General features: G+C 38.6%; 1 protein-coding gene across 2 annotated transcripts; it reads left to right on the top strand.

Moving 5' to 3' along the window:
- Positions 1-1,926: 1,926 nt before the first annotated feature.
- On the top strand, positions 1,927-26,391 carry rgs20 (regulator of G protein signaling 20). 2 transcript variants are annotated; one of them, XM_041803766.1, is made up of 5 exons: positions 1,927-2,106; positions 16,183-16,349; positions 18,449-18,523; positions 18,614-18,848; positions 22,402-26,391. In XM_041803766.1, exons 1-5 carry the CDS (start codon positions 1,927-1,929, stop codon positions 22,588-22,590), a joined length of 846 nt encoding a protein of 281 aa, XP_041659700.1. In that variant the 3' UTR covers positions 22,591-26,391. The 2 variants fall into 2 exon arrangements, with proteins under 2 accessions (XP_041659700.1, XP_041659701.1); XM_041803767.1 differs by lacking the exon at positions 1,927-2,106 and adding an exon at positions 14,609-14,705.
- Positions 26,392-27,830: the final 1,439 nt, after the last annotated feature.

Here is a 27,830-nt window from a genome sequence, read left to right as displayed (position 1 = left end):
TGGCTAGACAAAAGCCTCTCCACAGTGCAAAACACATAAACCCCCACTTGAAGTTTTGCAAAAAAGCACTTGGTCTGATGAAACAAAGATTGAAATTTTTGGTCTCAATTCTAAACGTGATGTCTGGAGGAAACTAAGCACTGCTCATCACCTGCCCAGTACCACTCCGACAGGGAAGCTTGGTGGTGGCAGCATCATGCTGTGGGGTTGTTTTTCAGCAGCAGGGACTTGGAGACTGCTCAGGGTCAAGGGAAAGCTGAATGAGGCAAAGTAAATATACCTTCAATGAAGACCTGTTCCCAAGCACTAAGGACCTTAGACAAGACTGAAGGCTCACCTCCCAACATGACAATGACCCTAAGCACAACCCTCTCCCTAAGACAACTTAGGGACAACTGTGTGAATGTCCTAAAGTAGCCCAGCCAGAGCCCTGACTTGAACACTATTGAATATCTCTCCAGAGACCTGAAAATGTCTGTCCATCCAGCCTGACTGAGCTCGACAGGATTTGCAGAAGAATGGCAGAAAATCCCCCAATCCAGGTGTGTAAAACCTGTTGCATCGTACTCAAAGACTCGAAGCCTTAACTGCTGCTAAAGGTGCTTCATCTAAACACTGAGGAAACTGTCTGAATAATCATGCCAATGTGATATTTCAGTTTTTAATGTCAATGAATTTGCAAATATTTCTAAAATTCATTTTGTCATTATGAAGTACTGAGTATAGATTAATAAGAAAAAAATATGAATTTGAGCTATTGTAGCATCAGACTACAATATAAGAAGATTGAAAAAAGTGAGAGGGGTCTGAAGACTTTCGGAATGCACTGTGTATGTAAACATAGTGACAATACCCCATGTTTTGTTTGAGGCCATCTAATCTAGTGTCCTAGTTATGACATATTCATGCAATCTGCAGGGGAAAAAAGGCATATATATCTTCGGCACCAATAAGGTTATATGCCCTGATTAAGAGAGTGGTTAAACTTAAGATAACATAGGACAGTATGAAATGAATTTGCATTAAGGTTGGAGTTCAAATCTAAGTTCATTTAAAAGTTAATGGTAATGCATTTTGCTTGAGATGCTTTAGTTTCTGTACATGCAGAGTTTTAACTTTGAAGGTAATGCAGTATAATATAAAATAGATACATGAGAGGATGATTTTTTTTCTCTGCTGCAAAAGTTTGTACAAGTATGTGCGTAAAAACTGAAAAATCAAAAGGGATGTGAAGGGAAAATTAATGCCACCAAATTAAGTAGAAAACTATCCTTTCAGCTTCCTCACAGAATGTAAACATCAAATGACATCAATCAGTACACTACTATTGTATCTAGTAGCTGTGTGTTTTGTATCAGTAGGGTGTTATGAGGATGACAGAGAGCTAAAGTTGGTTGATTGTTCATGCTATAAAGCTTTGATCAGGGTTTATCCTGGTACTACAACATGTAAGAAGCTCCAGCATATCTTTATTAATAGTGCTGCATTCTCATTGTTACCATATGCTTCCTCTCACAAGTCCATTTGCTAATGTGTTTTAATCTGTTGTATTACACAGAAATTCATCAAGGAGTCACAATAATCACAAATGAATCCACGCCTGACACTAGTCTTCCTCTGCATCCATCTCACTCAGACACTAAGACCTCCCAGCTTAATCTGGCCTAAGCTGATGAGACGCAGCAAAGCAAAGAGGAATCAGGATTTCAACCAGTGGGAACATTGTCCTAATCCTCTTCTGCCCTCTCCTTTGTAAACACTCTTCTCTTTGTAAGGGTCACTGATTCCTTTTTTTTCCTTCTCCTTGGCAAGGATGTGTTTCGGAAGAGACGCCGGGGACACATAAGGAGCAAGGAGCGTGGTTTTCTTATGCCTCCTTTATGAGACTTGAACCTCACATGGCGGGTGAGGGCTCGTGGCCAGAGCATGCCATGTGCTAGAGCACTGAGGCAGTGGGAGGCCAGGCCCACGTCTGCTCTGCTGGGGGTCAGACGCACCAGGGCCCTGATGTGGCAGCGGGTACGGGGTCTGGCTCGGGCCTGTCGACGGTACAGGGTGAACTACAATGACTCGGTCCAGGAGGAGCAGGAAATGGTGTGCCTTGAGGTATGGCCATGTTACTACTATTTTTCCCATGAGCACTTCTGTGACACTCCCACTTTTATATAAATTGACCTTAAACAATAACTTTAAAATGCAGCAGATGCAAAAAAGGTTGCCAACCCTTAAAATTAAAGTGCTTAAAACTTTATAGTAACCAGGATTTTCAAAAACCTTGAAGCCAGCAACAATGGGGTCTTTGTGTTCGCACTATAAGCAGCCACTTGTAAAGAAGTGACATAAAATAATAGTGCCTAATGTATCTTTTGAGATGCATACTAGTGAAATTTATGTCCACACATCTCCTTCAAACATATTTATTTTTTAAACTATCAGTAATATACATAAATGAGTCATTCTTCATACTGCTATTTGTGGTTGTGTTGCCACTCTCCAAGTGGCAGCTCTTTTTCCTCCAAGTCAAACTTCTATTTAAGGAAGTGCTTCCTGTCTGAACGAAGCTTAAGAAGATTAAAAGAAGTTGATTTGTCTTTAAATAGCTCACTGATGGCAAATGAAAATATAGATACAGTTTTGCAGTCAACCACAAAAACAATTATGGTGATAAACTCTGAAATGAAAAACTGATGAATGGAAATTAGTTTAAATAAGATGTGAATACGCTGAGTTGTTTCTAAAAATAGTGAAGGATTTTGCTTGGAAGTTTGCCGGAGAATCACTCTGCAAATGGATGTGTAGTAAGCAGAACTATGAGCCAATTTAGAGCAGAGGAAGTGATCGTAAGAGAGCCGTGAGGACACAGAAATGAGTTTGAGGACAGGGGAGTCAAACAGGGTCATTACCGTATTCAGTACACAAATGTTGTTTCTCTGTCAGGCGGTCTAGATCTGGACAAGAGCTTATTTGATAGCAGATAATCTACTCAACTGAAACTAAGACTTAAAAGAAGCAAAATGACTAATGAATCTGGCTTGTGGCTCCTTTCCTGCTTGTCATTTTCAGTGCTCTCTCTACCCGGTATCTGACTCTGTCCACTGTCCTATTAAAATAGAAGTGTAAAGAAAGTAAATCTTTCAAAAGACCAAGATGCATGCAGTAGTATGTCTCTTTAACTTCACCCCATTTTTCAAAACCTGGTGCTAAACGTCATCCATTTCTAAACCACTTATCCCATTGCAGGGGAGCTGGAGCCTACCCCAGTTGTAACTGGGCGAAAGGCAGGGTACACCCTGGACTGGTCTCATTTACCAATGAGAAGCATCAAGTTTCCATTAATCCTGTTCTCACTGACCAATGAAAAACAGTTTTTGTGTTGTTGTCCCATGGTTGCTAAGATACTCCAGAAACCTAACTTTTAAAAAAAAAAAAACATGGCTGACAGGGAGACCACTGCATGGTAACCAAGAAGAGAAGGCTGCAAAAGTATCATAATGATTGGGAAAAAGACGTCAAATGGCTAGGAAATCAGAGCAAGAATGCTTACAAAGCAAACTGCTTCATATGACACAAGATTTTCTCGATTTCTCATGGAGAAATTACCAAGGTTAAACAGCATACATCAGGAGAGCAACACAAAATAATAAGAGCCTTCAGAGGAGCAAGGGATTTATTTCAATGTTTTAGTTATTATTATTATTATTGATCTTTTATGCACCATGTTTTTCTTTATCATCTTTAAATAGTTTTTGCATTTGTGATTTTCACTCCAAAAATGCCAACAAAAGTTGTTTTACATGCCACTATTGGAATTGAAAATTTTAAAATAGTAAACAAAAAAAAAAAAACATGACAAGATTAAACAGAGTAACGGAAAATCTGAGGTTAACAATGTTTGAACATTTTGATCATTTGACAGCCCTAGTATTGGCATTTTCCACCAAAGACATTTCAGTTTGTTTTTACAGCAAATGCTTTATCAATTGGCAGTTTATAGTCAGCTAATCCAGGGAGACAAGATTTACAGTATGACAAATATTTTTATAGCCCTTATAAGATAGTAAACAATGTAGTTGACAGAAAGAGGAAAGGAGAACATCAGAAGCAATGCCACAACCAGTAAGACTGTCTCTTTTTCTTTGGGTGTTATGAATGCTGGCACCCTGTCTGAACCTACAGGGACACTTCCTTTTAATGTTATTATTTATAACAAAGCAGTTTTAAATGGTTTTAGTTGTATTATTGTGTCATACATTCAATCATCTGCCCAGCCTGCATGGGCTTATATGACTTCAAGAATTTAAACTATCCAGGATCAACGCAGTAGGACTTTTCACTGACATGGAATAAAAGAGGAGAATGAAGACAAACTGTCTGCATCACAGGCATCAAGGCAGCCAGGATGGTCTGACCTTCCCTGATCTTTGTTTCGCAGTGAATATAACTTGTTTTTGATAACTTGTATCAGTGGTTCCCAAACTTTTTCTGCCATGTCCCCTTTGGCAGATAAAAATATTTTTAAGTCCCACACATAAACACACAAGCATGAAAAGAAAACCCTATCTCACACAGGTAGGATGTTGCAAAAGGAAGAAGAGTGGCTCTGCCAATGTCTTACAATTACCCGGTGTAATTTGATCATCTTTTAGAATGAGACATAATTGCAGAAATGATAGCTGCCATGCTCTGATAAAGAGCATGCCTCTTAACCTTAATTTCAAAGCTATTGACAGCAGAGCAGAGAGACATAAGGTCATCTTCCACCTGATTACAATCAATAGTCTCTGGAGCACATTTTTAAAAGAGTACTGCTTTTTGAGGTTGCCCACGTAATTAAAAGGAGGCACAAAGATATGAATCGAGGGGATTACGCGCAGACTGAAAGCCATCTTCAGTGACCCTGAAGCAGTATGAGAGCTTCACTAAGTTTCTATACAGTGGAACAGAAAGTCTTCAACATCATTTACAATAAAATGTGTATGTTCAGTGAAATAACAGCACATTCGCCTTAAAGCATTTAGACCTTCACAATAGCAAACATACATAAAATAAAAAGAAAAGCTGTATGTTAGAAGAGATGTTTTACAATGCAGGCATACAGGAATTGCACAGTGAGAGGTAACTTGAAAAGAAGCTATTAGGGAGTGTAGAGATGCATATAAGCAAAACAAAGACACAGAAAAGGCTGTTCTTTGTATATTCTCAGCCTTGTCTTCCATAGCGTCTTTATGAATTGTTTGCATTGATGCATTCAAGGTTGCACCCCTGGTGATGGACCCAGAGACCACCAGTGGTTTTCAGGGCCTTGGAACATCCACAGCATGACCAGGGGCTCATGGCAGCCTAACGACCTGCCCTGACAGTACCCCAGGGGTTGCTTACTACCCACATCCACCCCCTACTGTACCCAAAAGGTGTGGACTGTTATTATTTCTACAGATTATTTTATCATACCCCTGGTAGTACGCAAGGACATCCAGAGCATAGCCTGGGTTGTTTCAATCCTTTCCGCCCAAGGGTGTCCTCAGGCGGGTTTACTTCAGCCTCAATTTTTGGCCAAAACATATCCAAAAGTTCTGCAGTTCTGTATTACCTCGAATATTTCCAACAGTCTTCTGAAGTCATCAAAGCTCTTGATCTTTATAGATGGGATGAGAAGTGTGCTGTTATGGTGGCTGTCATGATGGAGCCACTATGACAGAAATGACTTGTTTATTGTAGGATGTTACATGAAAGACTCCTACGAAATGTTCCAGGAAGCTGCTTTTTTGTTGCTCTGTCTTATTCATGTTTTGTGCTTTTATTCTGTGTTGAGTTGTCTAAGCTCACCTTTATAACCACGAACCGGCCCTCCCATAACGTTGCATCCACACCAGGTATTTCCAGGTTGAGTGGAGACCAGGCTTGCTGCTGAGCATGCCCACCTCGATGCCTTACTTCCTGTTATTAATTAAGGGCTTTTTTCATTATTAAAAACATATATGTACTTACTAAAAAATAAACTCATGTTTTTGTTTAATTGGTGAATTCCTTGTAATGAGGGAGAAAAGATGTTAAAAAGGCCCTTCCTGGTTTGCGTTGTGAGCATTCCCACATTGTAGGGATGCATGATATTGGATTTTTGCTGATGTCTGATATGCTGATATTTACAGATTTAATTTAGCCCAGATCGATGAACAGCCTATTTAAATGACTTCAGACCTGTTATTTCAGTCCTGTAAATGCACAATTAAAGGTGTGTTTAAAATGATAAAATTATCGGATTTCAGTCCTTAAAACAATCTTTAAAGGTGCAGTGTGTAATATTTAGCCTATTAGCATTTAGCAAAACAAGCTTGGTTAAAATGAAACATAACATTTATAAGTAGATTGATCTAAATTAGTGTTGACATCTGATTAAACATTTTTTAAATTTATGTTTTAAATTAACTCAGAATAAGCCTTTTATTCATACATAGGGAGGGTCCCCTCCTAGGACGCTGCCATCTTGGATTTTTGCATTTTGCCCGTTTCTATGGCACCATAGAAGGAACTAAATAACAGTTAACCATGTATTGATTTTTAAACTTCACTGGTTCCCACAGTTATCACCAGAGAAATGAGCATCACACTCCAGAATTGACTGTTAGATGTTGATAGTCCCATTTTTACACACTGTACTTTTAAAGACTAAGGAATAATGAGAAATAAAGAAAAAGAATTAAGCTGAAGTAGCTCTGCTGGTCCAGCCTTAAACTCCACTAACTTATTTGATCACACGGCCAATATTTACAACTGCTATAGGCAGATCTTTATAGTCAAAATGTCAGTTGTAGAAATTGGCAGAAATTTTCAAAACCAGCGGTGCAATAATTTATTTTTAAATCTGCCGATACCGATATCATACTAATAATATTGTGAATCCTTACCTGCATGCTTTGCCTTCTAGTGTGCACCAGGAAGGCTACTTTTAACAGCTTTTCTCCTTCAATATGCGAAAATCATCAATGAAACTAAAAGTTGTTTTCTGTCTTGTAAATACATCACATGGATTCTTGTTTTTGTTGACCAAAGTTCTCATCCAAAACAGGAAGTTAGCAAAGTAGCTGAGCAGTACTGATTTCTACCCATCATATTTTTTTTTAATGTTTTGATTGAAAGCCCCTGGTGGCAGTATCTACAAACTATCCTTATTCCTGGGGGCTCCACTGTAGATATGGTTATGGCTGGAACTTGCAGTGATATAGTGTTCCGAAAGACACGTTTCTCCCAGTAGCTACAGCAATTGTTTTGATAGGAATTCACCTCCAATTTAGCAAATACTGATAATCTTGATCAGATCAAGCATATATCATAAGCTGTGAGTTATATTTCTGAAATGTCTGACTTCTGGTACCTGTTGCCGTCTGTGTAGTTGTACTAATAAAACCCAGAGAGTTTTATTTAATATGTCACAGCTGTGACATATTAAAAGTGCTGTTCACTGTGTGAATGATTCAGGGATGTGATTCTTTCTAGAACTTTAAAGAGTCTGCTTTAAAGTTCAAAAGATAATGTCTCCCCTCCTTCAACAAAACACAGTCATCTTTTATTGTGTAAATATTGATACAAAGCTAATGAAGTTAGCTAAGTATACATGTGTATGCTATTCATGACCGTTTTTTTTCATAATGCCTCCCAACCATCAGTGATAGAGGGCAAGTAAAAAAAATCGCATCATACCTTTTGAGGCGTAACGGATGACATTCATTAATATTGGCATCTTGGTACGATGGAAAACGCTGGTTGGACAGAAGGCACCGGTGGTCACGCCCATCATGGGGAGTAGAAATAAAATAATAGATACAGTGCCTATAAAATGTATTCACCCCCTTTAATGTTTTTCCCTTTTGTAGATTTTATAAATCATTTGCCAGCAAAATTTGGCTTTTTGACAAAAAAATATATATAACAAAAACTCTTTAATGTCATAGTGAAAGCAGGTTCCCACAAAGTAATGTAGGAACTCTAGTAGAGATTTAATATGAGTTTTCTTCAACAGGGGCTTTCTCTTTGCCACTCTCCCATACAGCTTGGACTAATGAAGAACACAGGCAACACTTCTCACTAGTCTCCTTCTTGCTCAATCACTCTGTTCATTAGGACGGCCTGATCTAGGCAGATTTACACATGTTCCATATTCCTTCCATTTCCTGATGCTGGATTTAACTGAACTCTGGGGGATGTTCAGTGCCTTGGATTTTTTTTTGTCTCCATCTCCTGACTTATACTTTTCAATAACCTTTCCTCTGAGTTGCTTAGAGTGTTCTTTTGTCTTCATGGTGCTATGGTAGCCAGGAATAATGATTAACCAGTGACTGGACCTGCCAGACAAAGAGACTTTATACTGCAGTCACTTGAGACACATTTACTGTCTCAGGTGATCCCCATTTCACTAACTGTGATGCTACTAGCACCAATTGACTGAACCTCTGTTGAATTAGGTCAGTCACTTTAAAGGGGTGAAAATTTATGCAGTCACTTATTTTACCTTAAACAATTTTCTTTGACATAACCTTGTAGAAATCTGTAGTCTCTTTGACATTGAACAGCTTTTTTGTACAATTTTTTGTCAAAAAAGTAAAATTGTATTGGCCATGACTGATTTATAAAATCAATAAAAAGGCACAACATCCAAATGTTAAATGTTTGCATAGTAACTCTCTGTTATGTTGAGAATGTGAGGTTAAAGTTTGAAAAAATAAAGACTGTAACTTGGTTACCAGAGTTACTATGCTGATTACATTCAGTTAAAGAGATCCTGACATTTACAGTACAAAGAGCGACCTGATTAACTCACCTGAGGGAAACATAGATTAATTAGATGAACTTTAATGTGAACCCCCTTTAAAAAGCTCACAGAGGCTGTGCGTGATCTGTGTTGGTGTTAAGTAGGTAACACACTGCCTCTCCTGCACCCATCAGCACGTTGAGCTCCAGTGATTGAATCTACAGTTAATTCAATCTTCCCCAGAGCTTCACAATGCTTTCAGTCCCCTTAATCACACATTGAAAATACTTCATTCATCCTGGCTCCATTGCCTCCTCCTCAGAGTGACCTTGTGTACTCTGACCCCTTCTTCCACTTGGCTTTGTGTCCTCAGAGCGGAAACATCAGGGTGTCTGTTCTTCGAATCACAACAGTAAAGAGTATCATTTGTTGTGTTCCCTGCTTGCGTGTGTGTATCAATCATGCATGGCTATTTGTGGGTTGTGTGTTGCGTAACATGAACACTGGGGAAGGTGTTAAATGAAGTGTTGTGGAGAAAGGTCACATGATCACATCTCTGGAGGGGGATAAAGATGTGTGACTGCTCAGGGTAAAACCCCCATTCAGCACAGTCAGAAGTAATTCAACTGGACAGTCAGAAATCCTTTTTCTCTCTTTTCTGATAATGTCACAGAACAGATAAATGCCCCATCCCTAAATGCACAACAAGCAGTATCATGAACTCTCCTAAGACCCTGCATGGACATATGAGGGCATTATATTTTAGCTTCCTACAACAGAAATCATTTCTACTCTTAGGAGTTTTGAAACAATTATCCACAATGTCCATGGAAGTTCAAGTAATTTGCTTGAAATGTTGGGACAATTTGTCGAGAAATTTTAGGTATTTTCATCAGCTATCTTTTGTGTGTGTGTGTGTTTTCACAGAATTTGTATGTTATGGAGAATTTGCTTAACAATTTCAGGGTATTTATTTGGATGTTTGGGAGAATTTGCTAGGAAATTTTCTGGCATTTTCATGCCTGATATTAAGGAAATACATTTGTTATCCTTCGGAATTTGATTTTCATTTTCTTGTTAGAATTTGCTTGGAAATTTCCAGGGTATTTTCATGGAACTCAGGTGGATGAATATCTTTAGTTGGTGGATAATTCAGGGTATTTGTTTAGATTTTTGGGAGAATTTGCCTTGCCATTTTCAGCCATTTTCATGGAAATTTGGGAATTGCATCAGTTGTTAATGTTTGGGAATTTGAGTGGAAATTGATTTTTGTATGTGTGTGCGTGTGTGTGGAAGTTGTTGTTGTTTGGTGTTTTTAGGTGGGCCTTTTTTGGGGGGGGGGGTCATTTTCATGGAAATTATGGGGAATACATTTGTAATTTTTGGGAATTTGGGTTTTTTGGGGGGACTGTGCTTTGAAAATTGTATGTATTTTACAGGAATATGGGACATGCATATGCTAGTGTTTGGTGATTTAATGTGGGCCTTTTTCAGGGGATGGGGGTCAATTTTTAATGTATTTTTGAGGAATGTATTCAGAAATCGTTGGGGAGTATGATAAAACCAAATTAGAAGGGGAAATTTGCTTGACAATTTTTAGGAATTATATGGAACTGGGGGGGGGGGGGGGGGGGGTATTGGAATGTTTAGACTTTATGATAAAGTTTAAAAGCTCAGCTCTCAGGAGGTTCAACAGCAGTAATTCTCTGCCAACTCTGTAGGAGCTGCTCCCCCCTCAGTTTTGTGTGGCACCCTGTTCTCATATTTGCAGTTCTACATCTTTTACCAGAGAGTAACTAGAAGCATTCATTTATTGATGTCAGAAAATATCTTGAGTAGAAATGCAACATAGACATGCACATATGTTCCAATTAGGTAGATTATTTGAAAAAATACAGAATATTGCACTAGACTTTTGCAGAATAGGCAGAGCGCCATCTGGTGTTTGCATTTAGCAACACATGCTGTGCAAATGCAAGTAGAATATTATGGAAAGGTTCATGGTAGTTTGCATTTTAATACATGCATGAAAATATGCACCCCACCATTTCTGGACAGATTCTGTAATGAATAATAATGTCAGTGCCACAGTGTAACAATCATCCAAGCATGGCAAATATTAAGGATCATACTATGGAGATGATACATGGCAAACACATGCCTTTACTTAATCCATATAAACACTCAGGTTCTGTAGGTGTAACTCGCCTGTGCATGTGGAGCATCATGGTAGCATGTAGTTGTAGCTACCTTTAGGTGGCAGTGTTGTCATCCATATCTTTGTGGTCAGATGGCTTTACACTCAATAAAATGGTACATAGGGGTATGAAAGCTTACGGTTTGATTTCTTGATTTTAGAGCTGCACTGATCCATTATAGGAGTTAGAATAATTTCATAAAATATATATAAACTACTGTTTGTTTTGATTATTCTATACAGGCCTTCAAGTTGTGCTTTACTCCATGGCAGTAATGAAGGGTTGTTTAGTTTTTGATAACTGGCCAGACAAAAGATGCAATTTAAGGAAGTTGCTTTGAGTTAAGGGAAATGATGCATATTTTAATTTATTTGTTTAATTTGATCAACTAACAAATTCTTTGTGCAGTAAAAATCTGCAAATGAATCCATATTTAGAGTAATTTTGGGTCAAAGCTTTAATGTGCATATCCTGTTTCAGCAGGAAGGTACAAATTAAGATTCTGACATCAAAAAATACATCAGAAAAAGTAAGAAGCATGATATTATTAGCATGATTAGAGGTAAAGGTACAGGAGGTACAGATAAGTTTGTGGCATTTTAGGCAGGGCCAGCAGACCTGGAGTATGCAAAAGTGCAGAGCTTTTGGGCATGTTTGACTAAAACTGAAGCTGAAGCAAGACATAGATGTGGCAAGTAAGCCCACTTAAAGATACCATCAGATGGGGAAAGAGGATTGACACAACCCTAGTGATGCTCTGGATATCTTTGCATATTACCAGGAGCATGGGAAAATAATCATTAAGGGTGGAGTATAGGGGTGAGTTAGCACGGGTACAGTCTGGGGAGGTATTCTCTGGTCATGTTGTGGAAATCCAAAGGGCCCAGAAATCACCAGCAAATTCCAATCATATTACCAGGGATGAAAGGGCCGGACAAAAGAGATGCCATTGACTTTGAACTTGGCTGTCGTGTGTTGACATGTGACGAGCTTCACTATGACCCTCCCCCCAGCCCCATGGTTGTGGCACATCAGTGATGAAATCTAAACGCCCTACATGCCTAAAACTTACACACATGGCTGTACATCAGCTGGTCTCATTTCTTAAGTCTGAAAGTGTGATAAAATTACTGAAGTTTTAGGTTTTAACTTTATCTATATATTGGTATCAGTATCAGCCAAAATCAATGTATAAATATTGACATTTAAGATAAAAAAAGATAAGATCAAATCTAACATGGAAGCTCAAATGAATGTTTTTTTCTGGGCAGTCTTTAGTAAAGTTTATCAGCTGGATGTGATAAGTGAAAGATTTATGAAGCACAGTATGAAAAACTTAGGGACCAGCGTAAACTTGAAGATACCAGATCTGTATCTATATCCCTTTCTTTGACACCAAGGCTGTTTGTTCATCACTTATGGTCATCTATGCCATCTATGTCATCTGTCTCTGTGTCACTTCATCTTTTTTTTCTTGTAAAAATAAACATGAGAAGTTTTGATAGCACTTTATTTTAGTGGACCTTAAACACCTAGTCATTTTATAGTGATAAGAGGTAATTATCTAAACCTAGCAAACAAAAAAAAAAGGAATTTGTGTTTGTTAGATTTTTTTTGTTGTAACAATGCTTCTTGGCAATAGTTCTTATACCCTTGGAAAGCCTGTTTATTTTCCTTTTGAATAGTTCCACATTTGTAAGGAACAAGCATTTGCGGGATGAGCAGCAGAGCTGAGTATGTGGGTTGTCCCCATGAAAAATTTGTCAAATCTTCTCTGCCAGTCTGCTTATTCTGCCATTTAAATCTTGTTTGGTGGATTGGATAATTAAAGTCTGAGGAAACACAACATATTGGAAATTTAACAATTACATATTGAACAAACAGGAGCCTCAGTAACATGTGGAATAACCATACACAGACGCAACAGCCTGGCACCTCCTCCTCATGTCGGTCACCAGCCTGGTCACACACTGCTGTGGGATGGCATCCCATTCTTCAACCAGTATTTGTCAAAGGTCAGCCATCGTGATTGTGTTGGTCACTCTGGTATAAACAGGACACCCAAGCTGATCCCACAAGTGTTCAAAGGGGTTGAGGTCAGGACTGCTGGAACCATTCTGTCCCCTCCACTCCCAAATTCTGGAGGTAGTCTCTGATAAACCCCGCTCTGTGGGGGCAAGCATTGTCATCTTGGAGGACAGAGTTCTGCCCCTGACTGTGGACATATGGGATTGCCACTGGTTGCAGAATTTCATCTCAATATGTCTTTGCACTGAGCTTGATAACTGTCAGCACCTGGGGATACCAGCAGCTCAAAACAAGAGTCAGTAGCAATAGCAAAATAAGCTGTTTGGCATTGGCAGAGAAAGATTTAGCAAATTTTTCATGGGTGCAACCAACATAAACCCACATACTCAGCTCTGCGTATTCCTTACGCATGTGGCACCATTTAAAAGGGAAGTAAACAGGCTTAACAGCAGTATCAGATCTATTGCCAAGAAGCATTGTTACAACAAATAAATAATCTACCAAACACAAATTTCCTTCTTTTTTGTGATAAGTTTAGTAATAAGTTGGCATTCTACCAAGTAACTATGTAACATGAAGAAAGTATTTACCCTGTTGTAATGCATTCCTCATCAAGTAATTTCTAGTAATATTGTGGCAGTTCTCTGGTAATAAGGTGGTGTATTACCAAGTATTTGCTTAGAAATAAGATAATAATTTTTTATATGAGTTGCTTGATAATTCCCTGGTAATTTCTTTATTTTGAACTGAATTGAAGAGTCATTTTCAAGTACTTTTTAGGGTAAGGGTTGGGGGGTTAGGGTAAAATACCACCTAATTACCAGAGAATTGCACAATATAACAGGGAATCACTTGATGATGAATACATTATTACCAGGTAAATGCTTCATTAACAGACTGTAATACAAGGTAATAACCACCTTACTCTAAAGAAACTACAATGTTATTACACTTATTACAATAACATAAGTAGGTAACTTGGGCCCACCCTAAATAAAGTACTACCAACGTTTTACATGTGTAGTACTGACATGTCTGCAAAACACAAAAGAGTAATAAAAAAGTGCAAAATTGTAGATGTCTGTGTTTGCACTGACTTAAGGGTGCAGATTTTTATATGAATGCCTCTCCCTGATAGAATCCAAAGACAGGACGTGGGCGTACATGTATGTGACAAGCAGATTAAAGCTCACCCAGAGCTCACGAAACAGGAGTAGAAATCTAAGACTAAACTTCACTAATGACATAACATTGCCAGTGAAAGCCTTTCTGGTTTAAGCTCAACTACTGCTACATCAGCATGTGGCTGTTTCAGCACCATAGACAGCGACTGTGCAGAGTGCTGATGAAATCATTATTTTTGGCTAATATTCCTCTGAAATCTGACATCATTACAGCTAAAATGAAGTTTTTTTTTTACTTATTTCGCCTCATCTTTTGATGTTTAAACTGTATTTCCCTAATTGTAACATGACATCATAGATTGTATTGCTTGAATATCGAGTATTAGGCGTCTGTGACATACTAAAGCAGGGTAAAGGACCTCCACTGTCAACCTGTGACATACAGCCTGCCGGGCTTTACGCTCATCACTTGACTACTACGAGTTGAGAGAGAAGACGCATGCGTACTGACTTGGAGCAGCCGGTCGGGGGGAAAAAAAGCCTTATGTGCCATCGGATGTAATCAAGGCAAAGAATTACCTCTTCTCGCTGTGCATACATGGTGAAATTGTAAGTACTGGTAGCAAACAGATGTATCATTGCACGGATATTTGGTGATCGGAGCGTTTGACGCCGTGTCCAGGCGTTTTTTTAATGGCATGTCACTATCTGTGTTGTATAGTGGGCTTTTAACAGAGCTAGGCAGTGTCTTTTCGGTGGTTGTCCAGGGCGATGAAGCTCTTACGGTTCTTCACGGTGGCACTTTCCATTGATGTGATGTGTGAGCAGCTAATGCAACGCTTTCTGCCGTCCAGTCGTTCGGGAGCCATTAAACCTCAAGTGTCGATCACATTTTCTGCAACAGTGAGATTGAAAAGAATGGTTTTATTTGGTGTTATCATGGTTTCTCCTTTGAATGGATACGACCACCCCCACCCCCCATTTCATCGTCTATAGCTGTTGAGTCAAGCCATAGCGTACTGCAATTGTGTCAGCTTCGAAGCACCCGACACCTAACGCGTAAAATATGCCATTTGGCAAGACGCACGGGATCTGCAGCTCTTGATTCAAGCGAGAGAGAGAAAAAAAACGCGCGCGGATCCATTTTAGAAATGACCAAAATGGTATTGTATTCACTGAAAGGCTGTGATAGAGCGATGCTGCGGTCATAGATTTGCAAGCTGCGCCTTTGGGCCCCCCTCCCATGTACCAAATCTATCTAGTGTCAGGTATAGTAGCCGGGTGATGCCGTGTGTTTGGAGCGACAGCTTTGTTACATAAATGATCTGACAGGATGTGTCAGTGTCTAACCCGGTGATGACACATTTGTTGAAATCAGACAAGAAGTCATTCTGAGTAGAGCCTGTCTGTAATCCATACAGGCCTTCAAAGCTTAATGGGACTTCAGATGAGGATGCTTGAGAGCTTTTAGAACACAAATGTGGCAAAAAAGTGCTTGACAAAGTTGCACTTTATGATTAAAAGTCCTCTAAAGGCAATAGTCATATTATTTTAATTTGCATAATTTCTTTAGGAGATCAGTAGCAATGCATATCCTTAAATGCTCTGCAATCACACTCAGACTTTCACAAATGGGATATTTCAAATTATTGGACATTGTGCTCATGGCTAACCATCTGTCCTTTTCACACATGCAGTTACAGTGCATGAAAGAACATGCAGCAAGCTCTAAATTTGAAGTGCTTGGATGGCTCATATTTAGACGCAGAAAAAAATAATCAAATTATTTTTAACACTTTTGCCCTGAGTGCATTGAACAGCATTCCTTTACAGCGTGACTTCTCGGCATGCCAGCACAAGCTCTGACCACAGAGCTCCAGCACACATTACAAAAACATACTGCAACTGCTGAGTGGCAAATTAAAAACACCCAATAAATAGCTACAATGGTAAAGGATGCTCTGTCAAGATGTCACACTGGACTTTTTCAGGCTATCAAAAAATCTGAGACAAAACCTAAAATACCTTCTCTCCCTGACATCTCAACACTCACCTCAGTTCCTCTCCCCTTCTCCTCTGTCTGCAGCCCATGGGATCAGAGCGGATGGAGATGCGAAAGAGGCAGATGTCGGTGCAGCAGGAGTCGGCAGCGGGGGGAACTGCACCGACCCAGCAGGGCCAGACGGGCCAGGCCAATCCACGGGGCTCCAACGCTTGTTGCTTCTGCTGGTGCTGCTGCTGTAGCTGTTCCTGGTAGGTCTCTCCCCCCTCTATCAGAGAGGTGGCTCATTGTGGCCCAGCATGGCCGACATTTCTGCACACAGGACAGCACAGCCTGAGCTGCTGTGTCTAAGCTGCAGGCTTCAGCTACTGTGTTCTCTATGATTTTTGCATGTAGTGTGCAGACCTGAAGCAGCCTTATTGAGACATAATAATGAGAAATGTAAGCTTTTGAAATATCTGTTGCACGGTGTGTCATTGTAGGTAAAAAAAGAAAAACTGGACCAGTAAATTGACTCTAATTTTAAATTATTTTATGGTTTACAACACAATACAGAAACAGAAAAATATATTCAATTCAAATGTGATCAAACACAGCAAGAACTGGACTACAGATTATACATTCAACTAAGAAAAGCTGAAGGAACATGCTTTCATATTTTCACCTAGGTTCAGTTCAAACACACTCGTTATCCCTACCATTTACCTTTTTTTTTTTTTTTTTTTTTCAAAAATATATTTTCGGGCTTTTTATGCCTTTATTTATAGAGGACAGTAGATAGAGTCAAAAACAGGGATGAGAGAGTCAGGATGGGGCATGCAGGAAAGGACTTCAATACAGGCCGTACATGGGACATGCCTTAACCATCATATGCCCCATGTCCTGATTCTGTTGGGATGAAAGGGTAGGGTGAAGTGATGGCCCAGTAGTTAGGGTGTGCCCTGGGCTCAAGTCTGGCCTGCGGCTCCTTTCCTGCATTTCTCTCCCCACTCTCTCATCTATGTTTCCAATTCTGCCCAGTGTCCTTTTCTAGAAATAAAAGCATAAAAAGCCCCCAAATAAATATTTTAAAAAGCATCTTTTTGCAGTAAAAACATGTACCATAGGATAAACAGGACCTTTTATTTTGGTGATGCAAAGACAAACCTGTCCTTAGTTTTTTTTATTAATGTACAAACTAAGTATTCAAAATGGGAATACTGAATAATTTACTTATCATTCTGTCATGAAATGTCATAAAATTGTCCAATGTTCATCATTATTCCTCTGAGCCAAGGTGGCACCCTTAATTAGCTAGCCTTTTCTTCACTTAAAGACTTAAACCCTAAATATTTAGAGGAAGGTAGAGAATTATATGTATATTAAATATATATTTCAGAATGAGTGCAGAGCAATGACTGTAACAGGGCACAGGTGGTCTAGCATTTAGGTCCTAAACAAGGTATGGAGGCTCTAGTCCTCCAAACTTTAATCCATGTTTGAGTCTGACCTGCAGTTCCTGCATTTTCCACTCCCTCCCCTGATTTCCTACACTATGCATTGTCCTAGCCAAACCAAGACATAAAGCAGAAACTTATTTTCCACCAGGCTATTCACTAATCAATTAACTCCTCATTTCAGCTGTACAGGTAACAGTGTGTAGCTACAAATTACAAGATGCTCATTTATATGACAGCTATTAGGATTGATTACAATGATATGTATCAGATCAGGACCAGGATCTTATCAGACTTGTGTAAAACAATAGAGATTTTCTGTATAATGTATACATGTTGCAGTGTACTGTAAAACTGAACACGTTGAAAATATTGAAATATCTATTGTAACTTGTGACGTCAACGTTTAATAAGTGAAAATAATATTTTTCTGTGATTTAAGTTGAAACAAGAATTTACATGTTTTTCATTCACTGCGGAGTGTTTAGTACATCATCCTTACTTTGTTGAAGTTGATTCCCTTAAGTAGGACTTAACTGAGTGGGTAACTTCACTTATGGTGCAAAGTGTCTAATGTCCAAGGGCATTCTGGGAAAACTACACTGATTAAGGGATGATTGTCAAATAATCTGAGGACATTGACATAAAAATACTTAAAGTGATGAAGCACTGTTCACTTTAAACTTAAAATGTGTTATATCAACACAGAAAGATAGAGCTGAAATAGCTATTTTGGATTTTTAAGTTAACACAACTCATTTTTAACAACCTTGCACTGTTTGGTGCTGTATTATTTAAGATTTAGAATAAGAGCATTTGCTTAAACCATGAGAGGGAGCATTAAAGATTATATGCAGTACAAATTATCATCTGTTTTGTTGTGTCTAGATGCTTTATTTTTATATCCTCCTCAGGAATGAAGACCGGGATGATAGAAACCGAAAGGCTTCTTATGACGTTAAAGAAGGGACCACAGACTGTGAAGACTGGTATGTAGATTTTGTTCACATAAGCACCCATCATATTTGTGACGATTTAATGGTGAAATCCCTTGCACTCATTGTTCCCTCTCCTTGAAGTCCTAAGCCCACGCTGGATGAGGTTCGCTCGTGGGGGCAGTCGTTTGACAAGCTTATGTGCTGCCCGGCGGGGAGGAACTCCTTCCGACAGTTTCTTCGGACTGAGTTCAGCGAGGAGAACATGCTCTTCTGGCTAGCCTGTGAGGAGTTCAGCAAAGAAGTCAATAAGAGTGTGGTAGAGGAGAAGGCTCGGGTCATCTATGAGGACTACATCTCCATTCTCTCGCCTAAAGAGGTCTGATTGCTTTTTTATTTTACTGTTACTGAAATACATTATATGTAATGAACCTTTAGAATAGCTGGTAATATTTATCTTATACTCCCTTAATTAAAGAAAAAGTTTGATGTTTGGGTAAGGCCCATTCTCTTACTGAGAAAAGGAAGGGAGGATTAATAACAGGATCTTGTTGTGATGGTATACACATGAGGAAAGAATTACCTAACCCAGATGCACTGAAGCATCCCCACATCTTAATCCTCCCACTACCATGTTTCACTGTGGGGGCAGTGTTCTTTGGGTGATACGCCTCTCCCTTCTTTCTCCAAACCTAAGCACGGCCAAAGAGCTCTAGTTTAGTTTCATCTGACCAAAGGACGCGCTTCCAGTATTCATAATCCTTCTCCAGGTTGTCCTCAGCAGACTTCAGTCTGGCTTGAAGGTGTCTCTTCTTCAGAAGGAGAGCTTTTCTTGGTCTGTAACCTGGCAGTCCATCCCTGTGCAGGGCTCTAGTGATGGTCTTCTTTGAGGCTACAATTCCTGACTTGGCTAAGTCACTCACCAGTGTTTTGGCAGTTGTTCTGGGGTCTTTAGACACATCTCTCACTAGTTTTCTTTCCAGGGTCTTTGAAATCTTTCTCTTCCTACCTCTGCCAGGCTTGTTCTGGACTGTGACTCTCATTGAATTTCTTGATGATACTTCTCACTTCAGTTCTTGACACTTGGAAACGCTGTGATAACTTTATAGATCTTTCTCCTCTTTGTGAGCATCAACAATTCTTTTTCTCAAGTCTAAACTGATTTATTTTGGGGGTTTTTTGCATGGTGCCTTCTCAAGTGACAGCTCAAACCCATTCTGAGACTTTTATACTGTGTGTAAACTGGAAAATAACTCTTGGTTTTTACTTGATTTTACAAGCTTTAAGCATGCAAAGTTAAGGCACATCATTGACCAACAGTGGTTTTTGCTATTGCTCGACTAAAGGTCCGTTCTAAAGGGGGCTAAAATTTTGACACTGGTAGTTTTGGTTTTAGTGAAATAATTTTGTTTCTGTGTACAAAGTAAAATAATGTAAGCATCCAAAATAAAACTAGGATGTTTGGTAAAACTATGTTAAAAACTCTCCACTCTGTTTAACAGGACTTAGGAAATATACTTGAGAAAAACTGAAATTTTCATAGGGTGAATAATAATTTTGTCCTCATGTGTAAATCTTCAGGAGTAGTCACATTTTCATTTTCATTTTCTCCTGTGATGTCAACATAGGAAGCTAGAGGTTCCTATCCAAATTTACTGAAAAAACAAAACAAATACTTAAATTTCAATGAAATGATTTAATTTTGCTGTTGTTCAGGCTTGTAGGTAACCTTGCAAAGCAGATGGATATGCCCGTTTCCTTGTTTTTCACTGGCAAATCCATCTTGCAAAGCTCCCATCTGAACCGTTTGGGCCTGGTTAGAAAGTAACAGGACCATTCAGTGATGAGGGGCAGTACTTTCAGGCGCGGCAGAGTCGTGACGTAAACAAGCAGCAGGAAGAGCCCGGTGCAATTACAGCGGAAGAGCTTAGCGTGGATGCTGCTAAAGCACCAGTTTTATCAGAACTTGACAACATTTCTTTGTTAAAAGAAGAACAAAGAACATCAGTGAGTTGTTTTCTTTTCAAAAACGACAAAAGTCGAGTACTTACATGTCTGTAGTTGCCATGGTTCGTGTTATTCCTCGGTAGCTGTGCACACACAGCTTGATAGCGGCTACATCATGTGCTTTGTTGCTCCGATTGACCCGTAGAGATGTGACAGACAGAACAATCACCCAGTCATACTCTGAGTTTTTTTCAAAGCCTTCCTATTGAAGCTTTCCCAGATGGATGTGTGGAACAAATCCATCTGGTCAGCTCGTAGGTACTGCCATCAATCTATCAAAGTGATAAAGGGGAGGGAATGAAGGATAACCACAGGATTTTAATTTTATACTCAAAACTAAAAGGGTGGAGGAAAATCAGTGAAGTCAGACGTAAGACCATGTAGTGTTGTGGGTCTACTTGAAATATCTTGATCTACCAGTAGATTGCAGTCTGTTGGTTGGTGATCCCTGATTTACAGCTTGCAAGTATAGCAAAAAGACTAAAAGTGGGAAAAATTGTGACCATTGATCTATTTTATGGTTAAAAAAAAATAATAATCCACTAAGCCCCTTTTATTATTCCTTGCTGACAAGTTGCATCTGGTTTGCTTATAGTGCCTAACGACCCTAGTGTAAAACCAACAATTTTCCATTGAACAGGCTGTTACAGCATGGTATATCGTTTGAATGTGAGGATTTGTTTTAAGCAACCCTCTAACCCCACTGGAATTAAATTTGCCCGGACAAGAAATAATTCTTAACCCCTCAAATCTGATTGTGTCTTCTACAACATCACCATGTTGGGAAACATCATGAAAAGCCTTTTTTGTGGATAGAATTGGTTATCCAGACTATTTACTGACCCTCAAAATGTAAATTAACCCAGCCCAGTTCTTTATTCATGGTCCACCATGTTTGAAAACATGAAATCTGATGGTCAGTTCAGAGTCTGTGCACACCGTGAAGTCTTTACAATAATTTGGCATCTTCACCTACAGTCATGGAAGCTCACAGCTGTTCTCACTGGCACACACCACTGAAGAAAAGTGAGAAGGAGCTCATTAGCATTTAAAGAGACATTGCATCAAAACTGAGTGTTCCAAGATAGCTGGTTTTTACAGGGTCAAAACCTCCTCTTGTACTTGATTAATATCATATTTTGATCAAAGCATGGAACAGGTGTTTCATTTGGACCAGGGATGTGGAGCTGATGAGGAAAACATGGCAAAAAAAACTGCCATAAAGTAATTCAGCCTGAGAAGTCAATATAACACTATCAAAATGTGATGTAGCAATATTGTATTTGTATTTTATTTCAATATAATTTGTGTTGTTCCTTAGAAAAATAATGAATGTTGTTGGCTGTAAATGTTTACGTAAATCCTTTATAAAGAATTAATTAAATGTAATTGAAAAATGATTATTTTTCATTACATAACCAGTAAATACTATAAACCAGTAAGCCAGTCAAAATTAAGTTTGTTGCTTTGGAAAAGTAGTGTAAATTTAGGGATGCACAATATTGGGTATGGTATTGATATCTGTATTGGAAACTGTAAATACCGGCATTGTAAATATTGGTATATCAGCAAAAATCCAGCATTGTTTATTGTGCATTAAGTCTATGTAGAGCTCACTAAAGCAAGCATTTTTATTTCTACTTGTGCTTTAAATATGAATAGTAGTGTAGCAAATCCTGATCAAAGCTGCATACTTGCTTAATTATTTAGAATATTTTTATTGAGAGTGTCCTACAATTTATAACAATGTGGCCCTTTAGCAGTGAAAGTACACTATCTGATCCTGATTAAGACTACAGAGGACTGTGTTAAAGGTGGAAAATATGTCCCCTTTAAAAGTTTAAAGTACTTCTTAAGAAAATAAACCTTTTATTAGCAGAAAGCCCACTATTTGTTGCTTATTTTCCTCTCTTCTCTTCTGCCAGGTGAGCCTTGACTCCCGTGTGCGAGAGACGATCAACAGGAACATGCAGGAGCCCACCTTGCACACGTTTGACGATGCCCAGCTCCAGATTTACACATTAATGCAAAGAGACTCATACCCTCGCTACATGAACTCCCCAGCCTACAAAAACCTGCTCAACACTCTGTCAGAGCAGTCCCCTGAATCTTAGGGTGGTGATGACCTGTGATCTTTTAACTCTTTATCCCCATCAGCTCCAAACCCCCTCCTTCCTTACCCATTTTTTAAACATTTTCTTTGTATGTTCAGTGTAGGATTACATGATCCGGGCCTCGGGTCTGGCCCCTCCCAGGGATATCAGCGCTATTGTGATCTGCACCTGACCGAAGACACTCAGGTCTCAAAACCTCCCGAGGGCTCGACATCACAAGTACTGCTACAGATCAACATAGCAAAACACTCCAAAGGAATATGATTACATTTTTTGTTTCCTTTTTCTTTACTAGAAATAATCTATTTTAGTTGTGTTCAGAGTTTTTTATGGTCCGTTGATTTTTTGTATGATTGTTTTGGGGGAAAATGATTCCTACTGTAGACTATATATATTTATGAGTTTGTAAATAGTAAAAATGGAATTGTGGGTATTTTATGTAGAGACGCCTGGTTCTATTTACTGCGTATGAAAATCAAAGCTCAAGTCAAAGGCTACATGTTAGCTCTACTTGCAGGCAGCTTTGTGGGGTACTGTATGATTTTATCTTGGTTTTCCCCTTGTTTTGTTACCTAACCTCACACGTTGATACCTGTGACAGTGACTTGGCAACTCCAGTTCATGTGGAAAATGTGTGAGATTGAATCATCTGTAGGTGTGGTTATCGGAGAAATAACAGAATGTCAAGATAGCTCTTGTAATGGTGTGCAATTGTTTCTTAAACGAGCTTAGGTCAATGATGGAGGCGTATTCAAACTTTATTTTTTGACCACAAAGAATTTCCAATATTAAACAGATATTTAAAATTCAAATGTTAATGACTGCACACCTTAGAAGTGTATTTTTACCAGTGAGATATAAGAACTGAAGTAATTGTATTTAACAAAAAAAGTATTTATTATGTGTTAATCTATTGCCAATAGAGAGAAACATACAAATATAAATGGTATTTATTTATGTAACAAACTGTTCTGCAGGGGTACTGTGTGGAGAAATGTACAGATCTTGGGTGACATTTCATTCCATTCGTCTGCAATTTCCTATTAATTTGTTATCAAACAGGCTGAGAAGTTTGGTACTTATTTCCAGGCTTATTTGGGGGCTTTTTTAATAGGACACAGAGGACAAACAAGAAATATGAGGAGAGAGTGGGGGAAGGATGGGTACTAAAGAAAGCCAGAATCAGGACCAGCACCCACTCTTACACTGATTAAAAAGAAACGTGAACACATTGAGCATAAGTAAGATTTACTTCCTCTTAGATTTACAGATTTTACAAGCACTAACCTCCATGGTTGAAACATGAAGCCGAAGTAGGTGGGTAAAAAAGTTGCTGTTCCTCAAGTGCCCACTTGATGCTGGCTACCAAGGTCACTTATATGCCCCATGTTAAAAATTACGATTTTACAGTAAAAATGACAATGTTTACTGCCTAGTTAAAAAAGCAGTTTTGATCAGAATAGTTCATTTCTTTATGGACACTTGTAAAACTTGTGTTTGAATAAGGATAGTATGTTATGCATTATAATGGTAATGGCTGATATGACTTCAAGCCAGCAAGGTGTAGCTGTTTGTCAGGATGCTTAAAGCCCACCTCAGCCCCACCTTTTTGCCTCTCTTACTGTCTGTTTCTTAGTTAAGTTATGTCTTTTTTTTTTAAGATTTATGTTGAGGCTTTTTGCCTTTATTGTGATACAGCCCCACTGAATCCATCTAAGTGTCAATTCAACCTCTGTAGCTTACTTGCTGTTGTATCTTTTTCTTAAAACTGAAGCCCATAAGGTGTAAGTACTATAGAGGAAACCAACATTTCATTTTTGTGGATAAATTTCACTTATTGAACCAAAAAAATGTGTTTAAAAGTGCCAACGCCTTCCGGCCTCACACAGATCCAGGCTCCCAAAATGCTTTGCTTGTAGCTTGCATCCGCCCGAAGCACAAGCCAGAACAAAAAAAAACCACTGCATTTCTCTTTCAGTATTTGAAAGTCATCTGTGAAAGTGAAACATTGGTTTACTGTATAATAACAACACCATACAGAGCTCAGTTTTTAAAGAAAAGACACCTACGTTTAAAAAAGATAGAAAGCTCCATCAGATCATTGCTATGACAGATTCAGTGGGACCGTACCCTTAGAAAAAGATAGGACAGTAATAGAGCCAGAAACAGGGATGAGAGATTGGGGATGCCATGCAAGAGCCACAGTCTAAACTTGAAGCCGGGCTGCCCGCGTAAATGGGCACAACCTAACCACTAGGCCCTTTTAGCTCTGTTAAGTTTGTTTTTGATAGGATTTTAAACATTGCAGTCGCTGTAGATTAGCTTCAAAAGCCTCCTTCTTCAACCAACAGCTCACATCACTTAGTCTTTTTCTGTTATTTCCTACAGCACATTGAGTTTAACCTCTTTCATGTCCATTACAGGTAGACTTTAGTTGGCTTAGCAAAGCCAAAAACTGGAACAGCTAGCTAGATTGTTCTGAAGTCTACCTACTGATCAGTTAAGGCCAGAAGAAAGTGCAGAAAATACACTGCTCCTAGAAAGAACTGTTCTTTCATTTCAAATCAAATTAGATGTAACGTGTTAGCTAGCTTTAGCTGTGCTAATTTGAGAATTTGTTTGTGACAGAGACAAGCTAGCACTTTCACTTGGTTTGCAGCTGTAAGCTAAGTTAAGAAACTGTTTTCTATAGCTCCTATTTATCATACAGATATGAAATAGATTGTTTTTTGGTCCATCACAGGTTGTTTTTTTATTCTTTAAAAACTATATTGTTAGAAAAAAAGTATATTCTTCCACTGTCAAAACACTGATCCAACTGTTCACTTACAGCTTTTTTTGCTTTCTCTAGGCTAAATTAGATTTATTGTCATTTTAGACTCATAACCTCTAAGAGTTGTTAAACTTATATTGTTCCTTCAGTTTTAAGTACTTAAATACACTCTAATTTTTCAGGAAATTAAGAGGAAATTGCAGACTACAGCCTTTCTTGTTTAATAAGATGGTTTCATACAAAATCACCGTCTTTTGTGTGGTGTCTGTTCAGGCCAGGTTAGCGGCAACACCAAAGCTAACGTGTAAACTGTGTTTGTATGCTTATGGAGAGTGTTTCTGTTGACAAAAATTGGAGTTGCCAAGTTATAAAAACTTTTATGTGTTCTGATCTAGTTTTAGTTGAATTACTTTGTTGCCTCACAAATGTGTCACTCAAAGACAAGATCCTCTCATGGGGAAGTGCCTTGACATTCAATTTTATGACATCTTTCTCATGGGCAACAGTTTTCAGACTCTTGCCATGATGGTGGAGGTTACTGGAGCACCGGGCCAGTTTACCAGATATTGCCCCTCTTTTGGCCAATTTATCGCATGTGTTTCGTCTTGATACCTTAGTCGTGAGTAAATCAGTCCAGTTTTGGGAGAGCTGCCTATCAAAATAACGGACTGTGATGACTACACATGTTTTATTTGCTGAGGGCAAACAGAGATCAATGGATAGGGCTGGTTGATCTGAACTTCTTGCCAACCTGTGCTTCATGTTGGCACTTCTTCGTCTTAGAGTTAACTTTATCTTACTATGTGCAATTTGAGCTGTTGGATACACCGCGCAGATCAACCTCAAAACACAATCTAAGCCAATGGTTTGGAGTGATGCCTATAAATGTTGATTTTTCTTCTGTTTACTATATGAAATGTGTTATTTTGCGCTGAGTTTACTGAAGAATACATTTTTAAAAAAACAAATAATGTGAATGTTTACAGTATATGGTTTAGTTTTTTCTGCTACTCAGAGAAAATAATGACTTGTGGGCATTTTGATTGAGATAAAATAAAGCACAATAATTTTACTGACTACTGAATGATTTCATTACAGAACTACAGAAGCCTGAAGAGGACACATATTTTCTGTTTTCCAGTGCTAACAACTGGTTATCATTGTTTTCTTAAGATCTCAAATATTTATCTTACATTTCCAGGGTTACGACAGCACAAAAAAGGGAAAAGAAAAGAGATAGGCTCAACTCGCCTTGTTTGTATGGGCGATGTGATGTCATGGTCTGACATATTTCAGAGACCAGCCTATCTTACAAGAACCAGAAAAAGATCATGCTATTACAATAAAACAAACTATCTCTAGAGAAAAAAACCCACAAATTGTTATCACAAACAGAAGTCATTGTTATTGCAAGATAATGAGATAAATAAGATGCAATCTCAAGAAAACAACCAGATTACTTAATGAGGCCTAGTCCACAGGTTGGTATTTTTGAAAATGGAGGTTTACTTCTCCATTTTCAATTAACACATACTCTGGTCTTGAAAACATGTTTTCCACATAAGAACACAAAAATGTAGTTAGTGCCTATGAAAAGTTTTCACTTCCTTGGGTGTTTTACCCTTTTATTGATTTTATAAATCAATCAGGGTCAATACAATTTGGCTTTTTTGACAAAAAATATTTTTGATATCAAGGTAAAAACAGATTTTTACAAAGCAATGTTGATAAAATAAAAATATATGTAAGGTGAAATAGTGATTGCATAAATTTTCATCCCCTTTTAATTCAAGAGGTCCAGCCAATTGGTGCTAGTAGTCTATTAATTAGTGAAATGGGGACCATTTCCCAGAGAAGTCACACCATGAAGACAAAAGAACACTCCAAGCAACTCAGAGAAACGGTAATTGAAAGGTATAAAGTCAGGGGATGGATAAAAAAAAAACATCCTCACAAACTGGGTGACTGTGCAAGAAGGAGACTAGTGAGAGAGGCCACCAAGAAACTCATGACTACTCTGAAGGAGTTACAAGCTTCAACAGCTGAGATGGGAGAGACTCTGAAACTGCTGCCTGAATTCTTCAACAGTCAAAGCTGTATGGGAGAGTGGCAAAGAGAAAGCCACTGTTGAAGAAAACTCATTAAATCTCAACTGAGTTTACCAAAAGGCACGTGGGAAACTCCATGATCTAAAGGGAGACAGTTCTTTTAACTGATGAGACCAGAATGATGCTTTTTGGCCATCAGACAAGAAGCTATGTTTGGCAGACACCAAACTCTCCACATCACCACAAACACACCATCCCCACTGTTAAGCATGGTGGTGGTAGCATCATGCTGTGGGATACTTCTCAGCAGCTGGCTCTGGAAGGCTTATAAAGGTAGAGGGTGAAATGAAAGCAGCAAAGTATCAGACAATCTCATTCAGCCTGCAACAGAACTATCGCTTGGGAAAATATTTATTTTC

The sequence above is a fragment of the Cheilinus undulatus genome, linkage group 13 (assembly GCF_018320785.1).
Source record: "Cheilinus undulatus linkage group 13, ASM1832078v1, whole genome shotgun sequence".
Classification (NCBI taxonomy): domain Eukaryota; kingdom Metazoa; phylum Chordata; class Actinopteri; order Labriformes; family Labridae; genus Cheilinus; species Cheilinus undulatus.
Note: the sequence above shows the minus strand (reverse complement) of the source record. Positions and strands in the feature narration are given on the sequence as shown.